Genomic DNA, 22,384 nt, shown 5'->3' on the forward strand with positions numbered 1-22,384 from the left:
TGCTAGATGCCACACATTGCAGGCAGTTGTCATCAGGTAGGAGGGACTGAAGTAGCCCATTGGCTAGTGACTACCACATCCCCAAGGGAGCTTTCTTGGCATAAATATGGCACCCCTGTCACCCAGACCTCAGATACCATCTGGACTTGAGAGAAGACCAAAGAAAGAATGACCTGCTGTTCTCTGGACCTGGCAAAGAGAAGCTGTATCACAGACTGGACTGCACCTGCTGATCTTTGGGATTGTAAGACAAGGACTGTGCCTGTGGGGTCTGACTCAGCCACAGGGCCACAAAAGATGAAAAAAGCTAGCCTTGGCTAGTCAGTAGCCACAATCGCTTGATCGGCACTGACGTCTGGCACAGACATGCAGCCCAGGAGACCAAGCCTCTATGCTCAAAGGTTGCACACAAGTCTGATGGACCTGGGAGACTTGTCAGAGTGGAGGCTGGCCATCAAGAAAGAGACCAGCCTCCACCAAAGGGAACGGCTGATTTTGCTGTGACCGGAGATCAGTAGTCCAGTGGCAATTGGACTTTTGCTGGATCACACCAGGACTTCGAGGGACATTGACCCCTGTGGCCAAAGTCAACCCACAAAGACCATGGCCTGAAGAGTAGCCCCAGGAAGTGGCCCATCAACCGCACAGCATCCTCAGCTTCCTAAAGCATATTCAGCATCTTTTATCCCTTGCATCAGGACCTCTTCGTTGATGTCTATAGAGGTATGCCCACAGAGCCTGGAACTGGATTGGATACTGCTTTGGTGACAATGTAACTGGTCTCACTGCCTTATTTGCCCCCTTGACTTGCTTCCTGTTCCAGTTGGTCACCTAAAGTGGGCGGAGCACCCAAAGAAAACCTTATAAACGTTTTCCAAGGTTTCAAAAGTTTTCCCTAACACCAGCATTTGCCAATGCTCATTTCCATTTCTACTGAAGAGCTGTTATTTATTGTTTTCTTAAATATTTATATCGTGGGAACCCTATGGTGGACTTTGTTTGTTTTTGTGTCCAACAATTTATAAAAATAGGAGCTATTTTTATGAATTGGCTTTTGAGTTCTTTCATGTTGCCTGATTTTCTTTTTTTGTTATTTTAATACTTCTAAATGCTTTACACTTTGTTTAAGTCTCACAGCTACCCAGGGTTAAGCTAAGGTTTTGCAAACAAACCTGACTGTACCCAAGATGATATTGTGACTGTATTACACAGTGAGGTCGTAAAATCACCCAATATAATACACCACTTTCCTCACAATTAGCCAACCCAATGTCATTCAGATACTCTTAAATTGCTCCAGTTCAAGGAAACCTTCAATAGTCTTTCTGACACCACCAGGAGTATATCCCGTTCACCTTGTCGCCTGCACTAAGCGATATGTCCTGTCAATAGCTCTGAATTTCCAGCAAAATCGCCCATGTCCAGGTCTGAAAGCCACAAATCTCCACCTGATGTGCAGCATAGAAAGCACTTGGCTAAAATGAACAGAGCCCCTGGACCCGACACCCAACAGATCATCAGTGCTGCCAAATGGCCGTAAAGAAACTTGTCAATGCTTTAGAAAACATGTAAATGAATAAAGTATCAATTTGTTGGGCTACATCTGAAGTTAATGAACAATGGGGCAGATTTATGATAACTGGCGCATCCCCAGGGATGCGGCAGTTATTTTGCGCCGCTGCTCCGCCACCCATGGTGCGCCGCATTTACAATGCGGCGCACCATGGGGCAAAAACGGCACAGATGCGTGACGCATCTGTGCCGTAAAGGTGGCGCATTGCTGGAGTTGCGTCGCAAGCGGGACGCAGCTCCAGCAAGGCTCGGGGGTGCCCCATCTTTACAATGCTGCGTCAAGACCTACACCTGCTTCAAGCAGGCGCAGGGTTTTGACGCAGCATTGGCCTGAATGTGACTGAGTGAAATCTTATAGATTTCACTCAGCCACTTTTGCGAGGCGCACCTGCCCCGGAACGCCCACCCTGCGCCGGAACGCCCACAAGTGGCGCAGGGCTTTACAACGTGACGCATCTGCCTAGATGCGTCACGTTGTAAATGGGTCGTAGGGATGCGCCACGTTTACACCACAGTTGCGTGACGCAAACGTGGCGCATTCCCAACATAAATCTGTCCCAATATCTTTAGGCTGAAAGCCAAATGATTTGGAGCCTCTCTTCAGTGGATGGCTAGAGTTAAGGATTTATGTGTGTAGCAAGGAGAAATATCACTGGCAGCTATGAGAAGCTAAGGATTTCAAGACTGGCTTTTCACCCTTCATGAAAAAAATGTACTCTAAACTTTGCAAACACTGAAATTTGTATTATTTTGTTTAAGCATTTTGTTCAGAAACACAGTGCATACAATAACTGCATAGATTTACACAGACAGGATAGTGGAGTAACGCAGGCAGAGGGAATGTCAAGCAAAGATGAGGGTGCAGGAAGGCATGAATGCAAGGAATGATGGCAATATGGAGATCACAGAGCCTGTGGAAGCGTGTTGGTTTCAGGAACACGCCGTTTCCTCTGATTTGCCTCAAGTGGGAGTGGTCTCTTTAATAGACGTCAAGATGGAGGAAGACTTTTTCAGGGTATTTGTGAAGGCACTGAGAGCAAAACCCTCGCCAACCGTGGGATAGTTCAGTGAGTGTGGAGCTAGATGGCTTACCAGGCAGCTGACCATAGTGAAGAAGTGGAGAGTTTGTGATCTTAGGTGGTTGGTGACTGAGGATGTAGTGGATGTCTCTTAGTATTAAATAGGTTGGGCCCGGCCAATGATGGATCTGAACTCTAGGTTGAAGTCATTATATAGAGATCTATGTTTGGCAGACTGCCTGGTGCCTGTAGGGAGAGGCCATGTAGCTTGTAGGGGGTCAAATAAGATTAGAGTGGTATAGTTCAAAGTGCGATTGAGGGTAAAATTATAGTGGGAGGAAGAAAAGTAGGCTTTTCAGTAGTCAATGTTACTGATCACCTGAGGGATAATAAGGGCTTTTGGACCCTGGACGTTGCAGTAGTGTCACATTTTGTGGATATCCAGTAGCTGGTAGCAGATAGAATTGGCCGTTGAGTTAATTAAGAATGGAGGACCTAATTTTGCATTTGAAGTCAACACAGAAGTTGCGACATGAGTTCTCTGGAAAATGCAGGGGGGACAGTTGGCCTTCCAGATAGCTGTCAAAGTGGGACTTAATGATCTTGGTGACTTCAGGGTCAAGCATGAGGCAGTGTGTGTGGTCACCCAGTAATAGATGGAAATGTTAGGAGCCTCAAGCTATGTCTGCTAGAAACCTATATGCCAGTCAGAAAACCACATTTTCCCAGAAAGGTCCCCTAGGACAAATAAAAATAAGACCAAGTCATGTCATTGCATGGGTAAGCTTAGAGAATGCCACTGCTTGTAAAGTGACAGGTGTGGGCCAGTCCCTGGTGAAACACAGAGACGAAAAAAGCTCCTTCGCTCATGCATCTTCTGCTTGTACTTGGCATCCTTTCAAAAGAATCTACAAGGGGCTACCAATCAAAATGGTGAACCAGAATACTTTCAGCATCCGAGGTCTGACAAAAGGGATTTGAGCCCTGATAGAATACAAAAAGGCAAGTAATGGAGGAATCATTGTCATAGACTTGACCTGCCCTAGCAGAAGTGTTGAAAGGTGAACCACAGCTCTATGTTCCTGAGCATTCTTGTCTTCAGCACTTGTGCTGCTAAAAAAGCGTCACATATCATATACTTTGAATAAGCTAACCATTGTGGTTGAGGTAATTGGCTACTGGTGGCTTGGGATCTGTCCTACTAAGTCTCTGCAAACTGGGCCAATACAACTTTTTCTACTTGACTTTCATGGTAGCAAGGGTGAGCAGCCACAGGCTTCTCAGGTAGGCAGTGTGGGGGCACAAGCTGAGAACTCAACAATCAACCAACAGATACAATAACTTGAATAGCTAGGCCAGTGCTTGTACTTCTTGAAAAAGAAAGCTCTTTTTAATCTTCGAGCAGTACTAAATAGTACACAATTCAATCCAGTTTACAAGGCAGTGATCCTGGTAATGATTCTTCGTTGTTGCTCTGCACCCGCTGATCCCACCTCATGCTATTTCCCATCCGAGTGATCGTTGATGAGCTTGTCTTACAAGAAATTATGGAAGAGGCACAAATCAAGTTCAGGTGCACATTCTGGTGCTGCAAAATTCAAAAGTGCAATCAGTTTATGCGTTTCAGGTGTTCTTCTTACCAACGGTCGTGTAGCGAGGGTGTAGTGAGTAAGAAATTAGGGCCATATTTATGGCCAAGTCATGCAGTACAGCGCAGCAAGTCACCTTGCTGCACTGCACTGCATGATAGGAAAAGGACAGAAATGCACTATATTTAAGTCAATTTAGTGCATTCCTGCCTTTTCCCCTGTGCCGGCACCCTTTTGGCTGCCTAAAGCCAATGCAGGCGCCCTTGCACCATGGTGCAAGGGTGCCTGTGTTATCAAGAAGATTGTTTTTGTGCAGAGAGGGACACCATTATGCACAAAAACAATCTCCTTAGGCTTTTCTTCTTTTTATGTGTGCTGCAGAATGCAAACACATAGAAAGAGGAAACAATGAGGAGAAATAAACATATTTCTCTTTGTTACACTTCATCAGGGAGGCGTAGGTTTTTGGCGCATTCCCAGGTCTGCCACTTCTCATATCTAAGAACCCATCAAAATCCATGGATGTTATGTGAGAACACCCATGGAATGCCTCCCTGGTGCAGGGTAATGACACACAGCGATTTGAACTGTGTTGCATTACTCGAGATTTATGAAGCTTTAATGGCTTAATACATCTCATTTTTAATTTGTGTCACTTTTGCACACACATAGCAGGTAGGGCCCAATTGAGCTGATACACTCACCAAGAGAGTTGCAGGCTCCCATAGGGCTGATACATTCACAATGGCATCTGTAGCCCTGACTGGACCAACATGATCACCATGGCTTACGCAGGTCTGACCGTCCGACACAGTCACCACATCAGTTGCATATTAAACTATTTTGGGACAGCCCGGTAACACTAGGAGCCTGGGCAACTGAAATGAAAAACAACAATGAGGGAGAATATAAGCCTAAGCCTCCTAGGCTAAATATAATCAAACTAGTTCGATAAAGTCTTCAAGTACTTTTAATGCAACAAAAAGTAACTAGTGGACTCATATGATTTATCTGTATGCTCACACTGTACTCCTATTCTGAATTCTATTGACTAAATGGAAAGTAGTGGATTCTTATAATTCATCAGAATGCTAACACAGTACTCCTATGTTGAGTTGTATTGAAAAATGTGTATTCCATCAGTCAATAGTTATGCATGTATCTATGTTGTATATAATCCAATGTGTTGTTGATCATTTTTTTATACAGCACCTACGTACTATTTTTTTCATTAATGTTACTACTCACATTCACTGCATTGTTTTTGGCGCACTTGTCATGTTATTTGATATGTTGCATTAAGAGCACTTGAAGATTTTTATCAAATTAGTTTGGATAATTATATTTAGCCTTGGAGGCTTAAATCCTCCCCGAAGGGACCATTGTTATTGTTCTGCACCACATCATCACTAAGGTACTTTCAGCCCTAACCTAGCTTACACAATCACAACAGCAGTTGCAACCTTGACCTGGCTGGTATGGTCACGAAGGTAGCTGCAGCCCTGACCGGGCTGGTGCATTCACTTACGCTTTTCACGCTTCCAGCCAGGAACCTTCTTAGAGATCAGTGGACCATCTTCAGGAGGTCACTCACAAGTAGTCCACTTTCTCTAGGCATCTCTCCATCCAGGGACATGCTGGGCTTCTACTCTTGGACAGCCTATCCTCCTGAATGGCCAGGTAGACTCCTTCCTCTTTCAGCAGACAGGCAGGCTTCTAAGCACTCAGAAGACCCTGAGCTCCTCTTGCAGAAGGTGCAGATTTCAGGTGCTGTCCCTTCATCGATGGGTGACTCTCTGGCAAACTCCAGCCAAGCAGAGCACTCCCATCCTTGGTCCTGAAGGACTTTGAACTGGACCAAAGTGGTGTGGTTTGGATTCCACATTTGTACACATTTTTTATACAGGATATGTGGATCTATTGTTCAAAATTTCAGAAATGGTTTAGGGTAGTTCTCTTTCAAATGTTCCTATCAGGCTTATTTCTTGGCAAAGCATTTGTGCAAAGTGATGCTTCTCATAGCAAGGAGCACTGGAGCGGTCTCCAAACTGGAGCACATGCAACAAGGGCATAATGAAGTGTGAGGTTTCTACACCTAGCTGTCATCAGCTTCTCTGAAGCAGATCAGGGTAGACCTTGTGGAATTTTTAAAGGTAGCTCTCTCTCTGTCCTCCTCGCTTCATTGTCTGGATCTCAACCCACCAGTCACAGGAATGAAGGTGATACACTTCCACTGTCTAGGTGGCGGTCCCCATGCTCTATCTTGTGCCATGCCTAACCAACCCTATGCATATACAATGGATTCCTCTGGCTCCAGTACTTGGATTCTCTCGCTAGAGTCATACTGCTGCACATATGCTATATGCACAGAACACACACGCTTGACATGTATACAGGATATCAGAGCAAGGCTATGGGGCTTCACATAACAGCAGAACTTTACACAAAAAATGGAATGTAGGCCACACTATGAGTGATGCAGATAAAAAATTCTGGTCACACTAACTTTATACTGCCATCCGGATTTGTATCTGTTATAGTCAGGACAAGGAATGTAGTCCTCTGTCCATTATGAGGGCATGCTTGATGCACCTCTCCTTACCCTCCCAGGTCAAAGGACAGTACAGGACCTTGCGTAATCAATGACATGTTAGGCCTCTGCAATCATGCTTAGATTAGCAGGATGCTATGGGCAAAATAAAAGTTAGGATACCAGATACACATTCAGTCATACACTCAGGGCAGGGGAGCACACAATACAGCGGATATTCCCTTCCAACACCTTTAGAACTGAAAGTAACATGCTTTGATTCCTTTTTTGTGAGTGGGGTTTAGTTAGCTTGCGATTTGACAAAGTAAGAGAGACAGGGCATAGATATAGATAAAGATAGTGAGCGAGAGTCATGACAACATTTAGGACAAAGAGAGAACTGGAGAAACCCTATCAGGGTAAATGAATTTCCCACTAACTTGCATTGAAGTGGAGAACATTTTATTTACAAGAAAAAGAAATTAACATTTTTTTTTTTATGAGACTCTCACCTAATTGGCAGTATTGGCACGAATGCAGTAGATCTGGTCTGGAAAGACACTAGTGTTCTGGGAGTATAAGATTGAATGGTTAATTCAAACAGGTAAGGGAAAAATTATCTTATCTTGCACGCTTTCCTCAATCAGCACAGGGCTACAGGATTATGGCACATCACAGACATTTACACTGTGCAGTTGAGTGCACTATGGCATTAGTAATGCAAGTATAGTAATTTTCTTGCGCTGCCGCTGCAGCGGAGTATTCAATGTACCAAACTGCGCCCTTTTTACACAGTGAGGCATCTTGACAGAGGCGTCACTTTGTAAAGGCCTGCACTACATTATACCTGCGTCAGGTATAATGTATGCAGGGTATGCAGCGCTCCTCCATAAAAAAGCCTCGTAGAAGTGGTGCAGTGAAATTTATGAGATTTCACTGTGCCACTTCTATGACTTGAGTGCGTCAAAATCCTTAAGCCTGTTTCAAGCAGGTGTAAGGATTGACGCAGTTCTTTTCACATGGGACTCGCCCCAGGGTTATGACACATTGCTGGAGTTGCATTATTTCTCTAACAAACTCCTGCAGTGCGTCATTTTACATTGTAAATACTGCACATCCACAGTGTCATAAAGATGGCGCTATGAAAAGTGACGCATCGCTGTTTTTGCCCAGTCAAGCATCACTTTTCATAAATGAGGCCCTGAGTGTATAACAGACATACATGTGACATCAAAGTAAGTCACACCCTTTGTCTTTGCCAATGCTTGTTTTCTTACTGCTTTCTCAGCCAAGCCAGACTTAGCTTACCTTATGATACTTGGGTTTCAAACTGATCCTCTTTGGATACTTACTCCACATTTCTTTCTTAAATATGCATACAAGTCATGGAGCCTGAATATAATCAACCCAAACTCTCAATCAACTCCAATGTTCTCCTAGGACCCAAACAAAGTACATACAAACGCAATGAAAAATACTTCCAGTCATGAAATTAGTAATATTAATTTTAATATTAGTTATTTTACATTTTAAATATTTTTTTAGTAATACTGATTCCTGATTACAAACCATTGTTTTTCTCCACAATCTAACGGTCAGATTAATTTTTGACATTCATTTTTTACAGTAGTTTTAAAGGAACATAGAATACCAAAGTCAGTATCATACAAATTAACAAGAATAAAACATGGCCGAACCATAACAATATTAAATAGTTGCACGCACGGGTAGCTGAAAGATTTTGTACATTTACAGAATAAGCTAAAAAAAGTTCAAGATATTGCAAAGAAACACTTCCTCCTGACAAAAATCACCATACTCGTGCTCGCTTTTGTTTTCGCTTAGTGCCCTCACCCCAACTTTGTTTAAAAAAAGGGCATTTTTTGGCAACAATATGGGCACCGTCTGGATGTATCTTCTCATCCTAAGGCCGTAAGGACTTCTTAACCTGCATTTGGCTGCAAGGAGGAGACATCCTAGTTGTCCCCAAGGCCTCAAGAACTTCCTGACTTGCGTTTGGCGGTATGGCGGAGAGCAGTAAATCATTGTAAAACCCTCAGGCACTTCCTAGCCTGTGTTTGGCAGTGTGAGGAGATTCTATAGTCACCCCTAAGGCCTCAAGAACCTCCTACATTTATTTGTGGTCAGAAAGACTTTCCATAGTCGTGCCTAAGGACTCATAAACTTCCTAACCTGCATGTGGGTATATGAACGAGATTTCATTGTCATCCCCAAGGACTCAAGAACTTCCTAAACGCTTTTCGGGGAGGTGAAGAAAAATTAATATTAATTTCTCAGGCATTGAGAACTTCCTACCCTGGTCTAGGAGTATGCAGGAGATTACCTAGTAGTTACTCAAGCACGCACCTAAATCCAATGTTTTCCCTTCTTAAGAAGTTCATCACTCAACAATGGCAATTTATTGGAAGACTTTTCTCATCAGAAAAGCTCTCCCAAGTATGCAGATCCTTTCAGCAACTACTTGCATCAGTCTCAGAGGAAACTGTGGTCTATATATAGGGTGTGGGCACAGTGGGCAGACAAGTTCATGGGAGGGACATGTGGGAGAGAATCACTAGTACACACGTATTAAAGTCTTGACAGACTCGGCAGTGTAGGTGGGCAGCATGCTTGACAGATTCCCAAGTGCTTAGGAGAAAGCCTGGGTTTGAATGACAAAGGTGCTCCAGGGAAAGCAGTGGGTATATATGCTTGCTGTTTGCAAACCAGTTTACTTCCATATTACAGAAGCTGCCACAAAGTCTTCCCAAGTCCCCTTCTCTAATACCCAGTTACAGACCCACATTTGGCATTTAGCACCTTTGCAGTGTGAAGGAGGGGTGCCATCACTTGCATGGAGGCCTGGACCCATACACATTGGGGTACACCTTCTCTCCTGCACCATAGTGCCCTCACAGGCTCAGAGGTATGCAAGGTGTCTCGAGGGAGGCACACAGTGCCCCACTGTGGGTGTCACCTGGGAGAGGGCAAAAAGATGCCAAGCATGTGTAGTCACGCACTCCACTGACCTGCTTGGGGGTGGGTCTTTTAACATTTCCAAATGTCAGGCAGTTTATGGACAGTGAAAGATGGAGTGGTAAATTGAAACTGCAGCTCCAGTGAAGATGCAGGTCCTGAGACTGAAAGAGGGAATATTAAAATGATTTTACCAGTGAATGGTAGTGGAGGTGATCCAATACTGATATGAACAGAGCACAACTGGAAATGCTCAGGCATGGTCATTACAAAGAAATTACAAAACATCTGCTATTTGATCAAGCCAAATAATTAAAATCTTTCATTATCAGACTAACCTGGAAGTCAGAAGAAAGCCTCTTTCTCCACCTCTTGATGAACTACTCTTCACAAACGTTGAGAGCCCTTAACAAACAATCCAGTTAACTCCCCATGCCCCCAAACCCTCATCTATCCTGGAAACAATTTTCTATGCAGAGGCTGGTAAAAGTAGAGGTTTTGATCAAATTATCAAACAAGATCAATACACTCACACTGCATGCAGAGCCCATCTCAAGATCTTCCGTCAAAGAATGCTGGCACACACAATCCCTGGACATTAACAGCTCATCAACATGTCACCACACAAGGGGAGAGATTCCACCCACCTCTAGCAGGAAGGCCATGAGGTCCTGGCCAACTACATGCAAATCCCAAATCTGTTTCACCCAAGCAAAATCCTCACAAAAAAGTTAGGATGTGGACCAACATCATCTGGTGAATCAGAATTCAGATCCAAGGGAGAAACCTCTATTAAGATCCAAATACAAAACTAAATGATACAGAAAACAAATGAACAAAACAGAGTGCTTAAAACAATATATCATTGGATGAGGGGTACGGCTCCACACTTGAATGGTTCCAAATCAGAAAATCGGATGCATAATGGGGAGTGGGATCAGGCAATCCATTTCTAGTTGCCTACACTCTTCGGCGCATCACTTTCGGCTTAGAAATATGGGCACAGTCTTTGAATCAAACCTACTCTATCGGAACTAGGAAAGGCAGAGGTTAATGGTACCAGCATCCAACTTCTTCTAATCAACAAAGTCCTACCACTTCGCAGAGCACACCACACAATGGACCTGGCAAACACAATCATCATGGCATGACTGATCATGCAGTGTGAGCAACCCTGGATTTTCAAATAAGTCAAACGAAAACACTTGAAGATCCAGCTGCTGAGACAAGCCTCAAATCAAAGAAGTGTTCATATCAAACCCTCAGGCAAAGAACTCCATTGTGTCCGGACCACTGCTAAACCCAGTTTACAGTCTTGTGCACAATGCCGGAGGTATTGTGGACAAAAGCCCAGGTTTCGTGTAAAAGGCGACTCCCTAGAATATCCTATTTAGGAAACTCAGATCAACCAGCAGGAAAACGAAAGGGGGACTTTCAAACAATGACGTAGGGGCAGAACCCTAGGGTTGCAGGTCCCCAGGCCTGGAATTACCTCCACCTAGCTATTAGATCATAGTCTACCTACTTTTCAGCTAACATCTGAAAATTCAAATTTTATTAACTGTTTGCTCAAGATCATGACTACAGAGACTCAGTTACACCAAATGACCAAACTGTACTAACTCCCAGGTGACCATGTACTTTGACCAGAACATAGCACAAGTACCCTCTCCTTTGCTAGCACAAACCATCATTCTCTTCATAATCAATACAAGCAGTGTCTACATAATCTGTACATGCTGTAGGAGCAAAATCAACCAGGGTCCTCATTTCCAGTGACCACTAAATTCTGATGGGCCTATTAAGTGAAGCTATAAGCTCATCCGAGTAATATGTTTTGGTTTCTTGCATGGATATGTATGTGTATTGTGTGAGAGGAGATTAGTTTCTGGATGTGGGCCTTTGTGCACAAGTTGAATGCATCTACATGTGTGTTTTCAGGTTTGTTTTTTGGTGATTGTGCATGGTGATTGTATTTCTTTCTGTAGAGGTGTCTCAGAAGGTATATTTTGAGGATTGTGTGTTATGCGTCTAGGTGAGTCTATTTGTGCATATTTGTGTGTATGTGCTTTCTTTTTGTTTTTAGTGAGTGTGTGGTTGTTGTGTAGGTATTTCTATGTACGTCTGCATGCTTTTTGCTACTTGTGTGTGTTTGTGAAGGTATTTCCGAATGTATGTTTTTTTACATTTATTTGTTGATGACTATGCATACTGTGACGGGATGTCTCTTTGTTTGTCGGTATATTTTAGTATATTCAGTATTTTTCTGTGCTCTATGTCTTTCTGAGCACGTATGCCTGTGCTTGTCCCAGCAAGAATTGCATAAAATATTTATTGAACACAGTACCAATTCTGCAATTGACAATATCACAGCCCTTTGATGCAGCATATGACAAATTGGATGCCAGATCCTTGTCACTCTCTGTTCTACAAAGTGGTTTGACAAAAGCCCTGAGGGAAGGCAGCTCCTCTGAAAACGTTAAGCCACATCAACAGTGAATGACCTTGCACAGATCCTTCGCATATGACTTACTTCTCATACTCTGAGTCCTGATTTAAGATTCACTTCTTGAACAAGACAAAGAAAGAAACGTTTTTCCATATCTCAGTATCTAAGTAACAGTGTTTCTTCCAAGCAAGTATGATCAACCAATGGGTATTTTTTACTGTTATTGTCTCCCTTCGGTGACATTTTAATCTCCAAAACGAATGCATCTGTATTCTCTGAACAATGTGCTAGCCTCCACCTGGTCTGAAATATAGTAGCTGCCTACTCCAAACCTGCAGGCAAGTTCTGGAGTTGTAGTCACTCGTAAGCTCATTTCTCAGAGAAAATGTGTATACCCAGATCTGTTCAAGCCCTGACTCTGCATTTAAATCCCTCAATATAGGGCTGCACAGGGTTTATGGGAACTTCTGATGTTCTCTGCGCAATAAAATAGATCTTTTGTCACTTTTCTTTGAGTGTTATATCACTGAAATCCGGTATCTGGTGGTCAATCAAGCTTTAAAGCTGTCTTTTCACTCAAATGTGACACTATTGTTGATGTAGGGTTCATTTAGAACCCTGTGCAACATTTGATAGCAAAAGTCAAATGCAGACATAATATTTGCACATGATATTATTGCAGGGTTTGGCGTCAGCATGTAAATAATGATTAACAGAGTATACCACATACATGTTTTCGCACATTATTAATCTCTTTGCTCCCATTAGCCTTTGCTGGTGGTACCCTATCAAGAGGTTCACATGATTTTATGTGGTATAAATGTAAATCACAAAATAGGTGAAACAGTAGAAATGTGCAATAATCCAATTAACGCCAATTAATATGTGAGGCTAAATCAGTGTGTTAAGTTAGTCTTGGCTTTTACTAAAAAGAATGCATTGTGCAGTGAGAATCAAAGAAAGGGGCATATTTACGAGAAAATGTTGGAGTGCATAGCTGCGCCAAACTTCCTCCTTTTTGTGTATTCCATGTGTGCTGCATTCTGCTGCACACATAGAAAGAGCAAAATGCCATTAATGATTGTTTATGTGCAAGAAGGTGTCCCTTCCTGCACATAAACTGAAAGACCGCAACACATGTAGTTGGTGATTGCACTTTACAAACCTATGCTATCTTGGAGTTCTCGAGACATTAACCTGTTGACCGCGGTGTGAATTCCGCTGCGGTGCGGGCGATTTAATCAGTGGGCGGGGTTCGGACGGTCCCGGCCGTCTTCCGCACACGCCCACCGTCATGTGGGACGGCCGGGGACCGTCAGCAACACCGAAGGGGTGAATAACACTACCTTTTTGAACTTCCTAATATTGATTGAGAATGTCAGGGGAACCCCTCAATGATATTAAAGGTTTTTATTCCAGTGCCCCCCTCATTTATTTTCCACACTCATGTATGTATATGTATGTGTGTAATGTGTTGTGATTATGTCTAATGAACACCATGTTGCCAATTATTCCTGGAAGCCACTTCCGAAATGAATGCCGCTCCCATTGAAAGAAGTTAAGGTGGAAGCATATCAAGTGGAATCCATCGGAAACAATCTTTTTTCATCTTTTTCAAAATAGATTATTGACCCTAAAGAGCTTTAGCTCATCTGGACCGGACAATAGCACTGTACACTCCCTAAATAATACCTCCTGTACTTGGCTTACTAAAATGTGGGGATGGTTCCCAGATCACAATGTGAAGTGCCTTTTACCTTCCTGTCTTCCACCTTGCATGAACAGTGCTCTTAAAAGCTGGTACAAAAAGGGGTGCTTAAAAGCTGGGGCACAGTTCAGAGAATCATGTGTTTCCTGAGAAACCACTGTAGAGATGCAGAGTGTTAAGGACCGACACTACGTGGTCTGTAGATTTAAGCCAAGGCAAGGGGTTTTTGTATGTATATATGTGTTATTTCTATCACGTGAACCTAGTCAAAAGGCAGGAGAGCACTATAACCCGAGCAAGGAGAAGCATAAATTAAACAAGTGATAGGAGGGGTAGCTGATTTGTGGGCACTTATTGCATTGTGATGTACTGTGGTCTAAAGATGTGCGTCTTCAATTCTTTCCTGAACTGGAGGAGCAGCATTGGGGTGATCCTAATTGATATGTATGTTGTTACAGATCCCAGGTGCATAGATGGAAGAGGCCTGCTGCCTTGTTTTATTTTTCAGTTTTTTTACGGTACCAATTTTTCAGACGTTGTGGTGGCGATAGGCGCTTTGCCTTATTTACAAGCCAGCATTAAGCCACTTAACGTGGCTTAACACGGCCTTGTAAATAAGTCCCCCATTCACGCTACACTTAGCTTGAAAGGGGAGGGCAATGGGTGTTGCGGTGGGCGTTCCACCGCAACACTCATTGATTTTGATGCTGCCCCCTATTTACTAGGGTGGTGTAAATGGGAGGCAGCGCCAAAATTAAGACCAGTGAAAACCTGGTCTTAAACAGGCGAAACGAGGAGAAATGCTTTATTTCTCCTTCTTTTTGCTGTTTCCATGTGTGCTATGTTGTGCAGCACACATAGAAACAGCAAAACGTCATTGATTGTTTATGTGCAGGAAGGTGACCCTTCCTGCCTATAAACATTAATTGAAAAAAATGACATTTTGCAACCTCTATGCTTGCTGCATTAAGCAGCACACATAGAAGTTACAAAGCGCTATTACTGACTGTTTGGGTTGCGGAAGGGACACCTTCCTGCACATAAACAATCATTCCCCTGCAAAGCAGACACTCGTGCACTATGATGCAAGGGTGCCCGAGTTGGCGCTAGGCAGCTAAATTAGCACCAGCGCAGGGGAAATGCAGGGCTGCACCGAATTCTTGTAAACACAATGCAGCCCTGCATTTCAAAAGTGGCGGGCGTGGCATTAGGCCAATGAGACCAATGCCATGCTCTGCCACTTCTCTCGGAAATATGCCCCCTTAGTCTGCAGTCTGATGGTGTTGTGGCTATGGGTGTGCTGAGAACAACTAGAGTTAGTGAGTTTGCATTCAAGAAAGAAGGGTTTAAAAAAAATGTTGGTCACTAAGTGAAAATCTGTATTATTTGCTGCTCATAGGTCATCTGGCTGTAGACTCACCAGCACCTCGTCTGATCCTTCAACAGGGTCTAAAACCTGAACCTTTGCTCTCACATTCAGATTAAACCCTTCAGATGGAAGGTGAGGGCCCCATTTTCCTGGAAGATGGACTCTACCACACCGTTTGAGATCACTCCTGCACACTGAGACTGGTGGGTGAAGTTGATCTCTATCTCACTCTTGTTAGGCACCCCTTCAGTCTGAGACCCCAGTGTGTCTAAATCCTGAGTTTTCTCTCACATTTACTGATCAAAAACTCAACCAAGGCCAAGGATTGGATGTCCCTAGAAGCTGAGCACTCGTTATCACTCAGAAAGAGCTCCTTCAGACTCTCACTCTTAGAGGGCACTCCTTCAGACTCTCGCTCTCGAAGAACCTATCTTAAGACTGAGGTTGCTGAATTCTCTCCTTCCCCGAGAGAAGCACCATCTCTATGGAATCAAAGAGAGAGCATAACTATGAAATAACTCACAATGACCATGCCTGGCACCAAAATATGAAAGTCACTGGTACAATAGGAATAAAGTTTCACATGTACATAAAAATAAAAGCAATTTGGGAATTTGTTGATCATTTCTAAAAACAGTTGGAAAGTGTGTTGGGTTGGCATGAACACATGCAGTCTATTTCTTATCCTAAGCACAGATGATGTCCCTTCGCCGTCATCTCATGCCACGTGTAACAAGCACTGTGGGTCTTCTGTCTGTCACTGCCCCTACAACCCCTTTGTGGTCAAGGTGCCGCGAGTGCTGTGGCAATCAAAAAACACAGAAGACCTCTCCTAGAACATTATAAATCTAAAGGTAATATATCCATTAATTTGTATACATCATCATAGTCCCACACAAGCGAGTGCTGTGGCAGCAAAGGTTTGCTTTGATAAACCAACGATTTGTCCTAGGGGAGTGGGACATGGATGGGGACCTGGGCGCCGCCTTTCCTTTTTCCAGTCACAGGGTAGAACCCATAGATGGAAAAATCCTCAGTCTTCTTCCTTTCAATATAAAGGTAGAACAGGGAGAAAAAGTGCAATAAACCTCAGTGCAGGGAGAGAAAGAGCAATGATGTGCGCACAGGGAGAGAGTTGAGTAGTAAAGGGGAAGCGATGGATCATTGTGTCAATGCAGACAGATGTTTCGATCACAGTATCAGTGCAGAAATGGAACTCTGTAGATCAGTCACCAAAGGCATTTGCATCACGTTGTTAGTGCACAATGAGAACTGCCTCATGGTGTCACTCTAGAAAGGGAAATGGATCATAATATCAGTGCACAATGGAACCGGAACTTGTTGTCAGTGCAAAACTAGAACTGGATCATGTTGCGATCTAAGAGCACAGAGACAATCTGTCCTTGATATCATTGCACAAGCAGAATTGGATCTTGCATGCTGTCAGTACAGAGACATGAGCATGACCTCAATGAAGAGAGATGATCTGATCATGGTATAACAGAGCAGAGAGAACTGGCTTGGTCAGTACGCAAATGGAATCGGATCATGATGTCACTGCACAAAACCAATTTTGAAAGATTAACTTACATATAATAATGAGAGGATGGGGAGAGGATGTGGCCTAATGGCTGGAGAGGTCGAACTCGAAGCGGGGGAACCGTGTTTGAGTCTCGGCTGGGACGCTCAACATCCTGTGGTTATGGACACATCACTTAATCTCCCTGTGCCTAACAAAAAATGAATGTGTCCGTCTGCAATGCAACTTATGGCTCATGCACAGCGGTCTCATATCTTCGTGTCGAGTTTGCGCTATAAAAAACAAACAAAAAATGTAGTCATGAGTAGTGATCATTTTATGACGTCACAACATCCTGTGATTATGGACACATCACTTAATCTCCCTGTGCCTAACAAAAAATGAATGTGTCCGTCTGTAATGCAACTTATGGCTCATGCACAGCGGTCTCATATCTTCATGTCGAGTTTGCGCTATAAAAATTAAACAAAAAATGTAGTCATGAGTAGTGATCATTTTATGACGTCACAACATCCTGTGATTATGGACACATCACTTAATCTCCCTGTGCCTAACAAAAAATGAATGTGTCCGTCTGTAATGCAGCTTATGGCTCATGCACAGCGGTCTCATATCTTCGTGTCGACTTTGCTCTATAGAAAACAAACAAAAATGTAGTCATGAGTAGTGATTATTTTATGATGTCACAACATTCTGTGATTATGGACACATCACTTAATCTCCCTGTGCCTAACAAAAAATGAATGTGTCTGTCTGTAATGCAACTTATGGCTCATGCACAGCGGTCTCATATCTTCGTGTTGAGTTTACTCTGTAAAAAACAAACAAAAAATATAGTCATGAGTAGTGATCTTTTTATGACGCCACAACATCCTGTGATTATGGACACATCACTTAATCTCCCTGTGCCTAACAAAAAATGAATGTGTCCGTCTGTAATGCAACTTTTGGCTCATGCACAGCGGTCTCATATCTTCGTGTCGAGTTTGCGCTATAAAAACAAACAAAAAATGTAGTCATGAGTAGTGATCATTTTATGACGTCACAACATCCTGTGATTATGGACACATCACTTAATCTCCCTGTGCCTAACAAAAAATGAATGTGTCCGTCTGTAATGCAACCTATGGCTCATGCACAGCGGTCTCATATCTTCGTGTCGAGTTTGCGCTATAAAAAACAAACAAAAAATGTAGTCATGAGTAGTGATCATTTTATGACGTCACAACATCCTGTGATTATGGACACATCACTTAATCTCCCTGTGCCTAACAAAAAATGAATGTGTACGTCTGTAATGCAACTTATGGCTCATGCACAGCGGTCTCATATCTTCGTGTCGAGTTTGCACTATAAAAAACAAACAAAAAATGTAGTCATGAGTAGTGATCATTTTATGACGTCACAACTGGGAGTCGGCATATTATGTTGGCATTGATTTGAGATGTAGACTGTGATGTCAGAGACGTTAATTAAAACATCACTGGAGGAAGCATAGACCTCTTTGATGTCAATGCTCCATCCAGAAGTCCTATTTTCTCATTGGTGGGGGGGAAAGGAGAGGGATGTCACACATGACATCAGGGATTAGGTGGTTATTGCCAAGAGAAGGGTAGCTAGAACATCAACATCAGAGGCAAGCAGTAGATTCTGATTCCACCACGGAGGGACAGAGGCCATTGGTATTCCATAAGTGCATGGAAAATAATATATTAAGTGGAGAAATGGAGTAAGGTCATTGAGAACACCGAAAAATGATGAGATCACCACTCATCAAGAAATCATCATATCAAGACAATCAAAACTTGGAGGAAGAGTTCGTTATGATGTCTACAAAGGGAAGTTCGGAAAGTAAAGAAGAGCATAATTTCAGATGCCTGATGGGCTGTATCACTATTGCAATGGTGTATAATGTTAAAGTAGCTGGACGGTAGCCACACAATATCCTCAAATAACAAAGCAAATCACAGAGGGATTATTGGGAGTTCAAAGGTACTCTCCAGGGATAAACATATTAAACATAGAACTAGTCTCAGTAATGCCACTCAGGTCTGTAAGTGAGCTGGACCTGCCTATGATGATCCCACAGCCCAGAAGACTTCCCAACATATTTTCTGCCCAGCTAAAAACACCCTGCATAATGAGATTGAACTTGCCTTAAATCACACCATATGTCAGTGGTGAAACAGAAAGGGAGCTTTCAATTTTAACTCACTCCTTATTCTAACAGGGCAGCCTGCCTGGGAGTCCACCTCCATTACCAACTCAAAGCCACGTATTCTAACATACCTCCATTTTTCCCTGAGACCAGCCTTGGATAACTATGAGCAGAAGTGAAAGGATATGCAATCTATCAAACTAACTCTTTCACAAGGGGAACGTGGTCCCAAATGAGGGATCCCCACAGTCTCTTCCTGGTGAAATCATATTACAAGCTTTTCTTTCAATATAATTACCCAGGAGTTGCTGGTAGATGGAAAAGATTTGGAGGGGCTGTGCAAGCTACCACTTAGCCATAGACATTTTTTGGCAACGTATACCGATCAGAGCCACTATATGAGGGGAAACATCCTTTACTACGCAACTTTTACCACGCAGTGCCTTTACAACGCAGGTTTTACAATGAAAACCATTACAACGCATTGCACTGGGGGGCACTCTAGGATAGGGAATAGTTTTAATTTACTATCCAACACCTTCCCTACTATCCACGGGGACTGGAGTTGGAATAGTAAATAAAACTATTCACTATCCAGCACCCCCAAAGCAATGCGTTGTAAAGGCTTGCGTTGTAAAACTTGCGTAGTAACAGCATGCGTGGTAAAAGCATGCGTTGTAACAACGTACATCCCTATATGAGCCAGCATTCTGGGAACTGGGTCGCCGTATTGCCCCTGTGGGCAGGCACATGATCGAACCACTGATGGAGCTCCTGTCTTGACAGTATGGTTCACCCTAGCGCCAGCAGTTGTTGACCACCTCTTTGAGAACCAGGATATGACAGACCTGCCTGCTCTCGCTGCCAGAAAGCCTCCTGGGTGGGAGATCTGGGCCGAACCCCCATGCAAGGAAGGAAGTTCAGGAAACCAGGAAAAGTGAGGAGCAGAGAGGAAATATGGGCTTCACAGTGGGGAGATATATGACACGTCATGGGTCAAATGCGATGCCGTGATTTTCAAGAGGTTCAAGGAATTAGCATAACCGAGTTTGATTTGATGAGGCTTTGAATCAGCACAAGCAAACAAGAAGAAGGTGTATGAGTTCTTATGTGGACAAGGTAGGCCATCATCTAACTGCTTCTCAGGGATGGTAGCTGCTCACTCTCGGGGAGGAAGATCTGAGGGATAAAAGAATCATTTGTAATCTCAGTCTTGTAGATGAAGGCTTTGCAAGACCATGAGCAACCACCAGATCCTTCAGAGGTGGATGGAAGGAGACCAACAGGGTGTTGCAGCTCCACTGCACTCCATAGGCCCAGACATTTCACATTCCTAAGTTTGGCTGCTTCCCGTGGTCTTATGTACCATAAACTTGCTGTGGGACCTGAGTTCTAGAGTCAGCCAGGGCCTAGACATGGTCCCCATTCTTAGGACTTCTCTTAGTTGTCTCTGCTTTGCCCATAGTCATTGTAATAGACAGCCAAGGTCTGCTCCTCACAGGTCTTCTTGAGGTCCCGGCTGAGGTCGGCCCAGTTCAGCCCATGTGGTTTGATCTCGCTATAGCGGCAGGCCAGGTACTTGAGGGTGGTGCGCTGCAGTGTGATCTTGGGCTCCTGGAGAAGGCTACTGCACCAGCCGCTCAGAACATCCAGCTGAGAGAGGATGAGTGTGGCTTTCCTGCACATTAAGGGAGAGAGATAAAGAAAGGAGTGAGTGAGGAAATGGAGAGGAGGAAAGAGAAATGGGAGGGGAGTGAGAAAGAAGAGAAGACAGTGAAGATGAGAGAAAGAAAGAGGAAAAAAGACAGACATGGGAAGGTCTAGGGAGAAATGAAGAGAAAAAAGAGAGAGAAAAAAAAGCATGGGAGGAGAAAAAGAATAAAAGAAGAATGTTTATCTAAGAAAAACAGTAAGTAAATAAACGGATTGGCAAGAAAGATTTCCAGGTCCAGGGAACTAACAGACAACTAGACAAACATTAAACTAAGTATTGACATATGTTCCTGGAATCCCAGGAAACAGATACTATTGCGACTTCACTGAAATGCTAAAACTCTTCGGTCCTCATTTATGAAAAGTGACGCATCGCTGCGTGAAAACAGCGATGCGTCTCTTCTCACTGCGCCCTCCTTGCACCACCAATGATGCGTCACATTTACAGTATGACGCTTCATTGCGCAAGGAGTTACAGATACGTCAGTATTTCTGACGTATGTGTGTGTCACAAAAGTGACGCAACTCCAGCAATGTATCCTTTCACATAGGGCAGGCCCCATGTGAAAGGGCCTACGTCAGTCTTACGCCTGCTGTGAGAAAGGCATAAGAAATTGACGCATTTGCGCCCTAGAAGTGGCGCAGTGAAATCTCATAGATTTCACTGCGTCACTTCTACGACCCTTTCTTGCGTCAATACGCCCCCCTTGCATACATTATACCTGGCACAGGTATAATGTGGTGCAGGGGTTTACAAAGTGACGCATCTACCTAGATGCGTCACTTTGTAAATATGGCGCAACATGACGCATTTTTTACGCCACTGGTGCATCACAAAAAGTGACGCACCAGCGGCGTAAAAGTGACACATAGCCTCATAAATGAGGCCCTTCAACTTTTTACTCAAGAGTAAACAGTCAAGTCATACTCATGGAAGATGATATTATTCTATGGACTCAGAAGTAAACATCACATTAATGAAACAATAAATTGTAAGTCCAGGCAATGATAAAAGTACAAGACGTTTTTTCTGTTGAAGGTGCAATAGTCTAGACTAATGGCATTTCAGTAAGTTACAGTTGTAAGAAAAGTAACGAGGGGAAAATCTGACTTCATTGTGATGAAGAATTTACATTTCAAAACACATATTCATTTGACATCCCTTTTGCATATCGCCATCTGTGTTCAACAGTCCTGACTCCTTTTGTAAAGATCTATTTTGGGATCTACACATTAATTTCTCTACTGGGAAATCAGGTTCAGTTTCTTAAAAGCTTTGATTCTGCAAAAAGGAGAATGCCCTTTGTTTGAATGAAGCCAGCTCTGACATTCTATTGCTGAAGTACACCGCTGGAAACACAACAACGCTGAATTAGCACAGAGCACTGATGAAGACACCCCCAGTGGCACTGAAAGTAAAGCACGCTGGGCTTCTGTTTGATTTAGAGCTCCCCTTTGTGCCAAAGGTCAAATCTAGTTATAAAGACCACAAAGGTTTGATTGATTCTTTTTTCTACTTCAGATCAACCATTGTGTGGAAATCCCCTGAACAGCCATTTCATTTCGCCTCGATTGCTTTGAACATGTCTAATCAGATATGAAATATAATAATGAAATGTTAAGGCCTTTACAGTTTGAGCTTTCAAAATGGGGTCCTAAGATGCAGACACTGCTGCTTTCTGCACCAACATGTGTTTATTTGAATATTTACGAGGCCCTTTCCTCGTTTTCTTTAGGTAACCTGCTGAAATTTATTTTTAA

The 22,384-nt window shown here is 43.2% G+C and overlaps 1 protein-coding gene across 1 annotated transcript in view; it reads right to left on the reverse strand.

The window, feature by feature from the left end:
* Nucleotides 1-20,205: 20,205 nt before the first annotated feature.
* The window catches only part of ASTN1 (astrotactin 1), a 751,257-nt gene continuing 749,078 nt past the window's right edge, over nt 20,206-22,384 (reverse strand). Inside the window, exon 23 of the mRNA XM_078659225.1 lies at nt 20,206-20,588. Within this exon, the coding sequence (XP_078515351.1) occupies nt 20,351-20,588 (238 nt within the window). The 3' untranslated portion in view covers nt 20,206-20,350. The remainder of the gene's footprint in view (nt 20,589-22,384) is intronic.

This window comes from Lissotriton helveticus, chromosome 1_1 (assembly GCF_964261635.1).
Source record: "Lissotriton helveticus chromosome 1_1, aLisHel1.1, whole genome shotgun sequence".
NCBI lineage: Eukaryota > Metazoa > Chordata > Amphibia > Caudata > Salamandridae > Lissotriton > Lissotriton helveticus.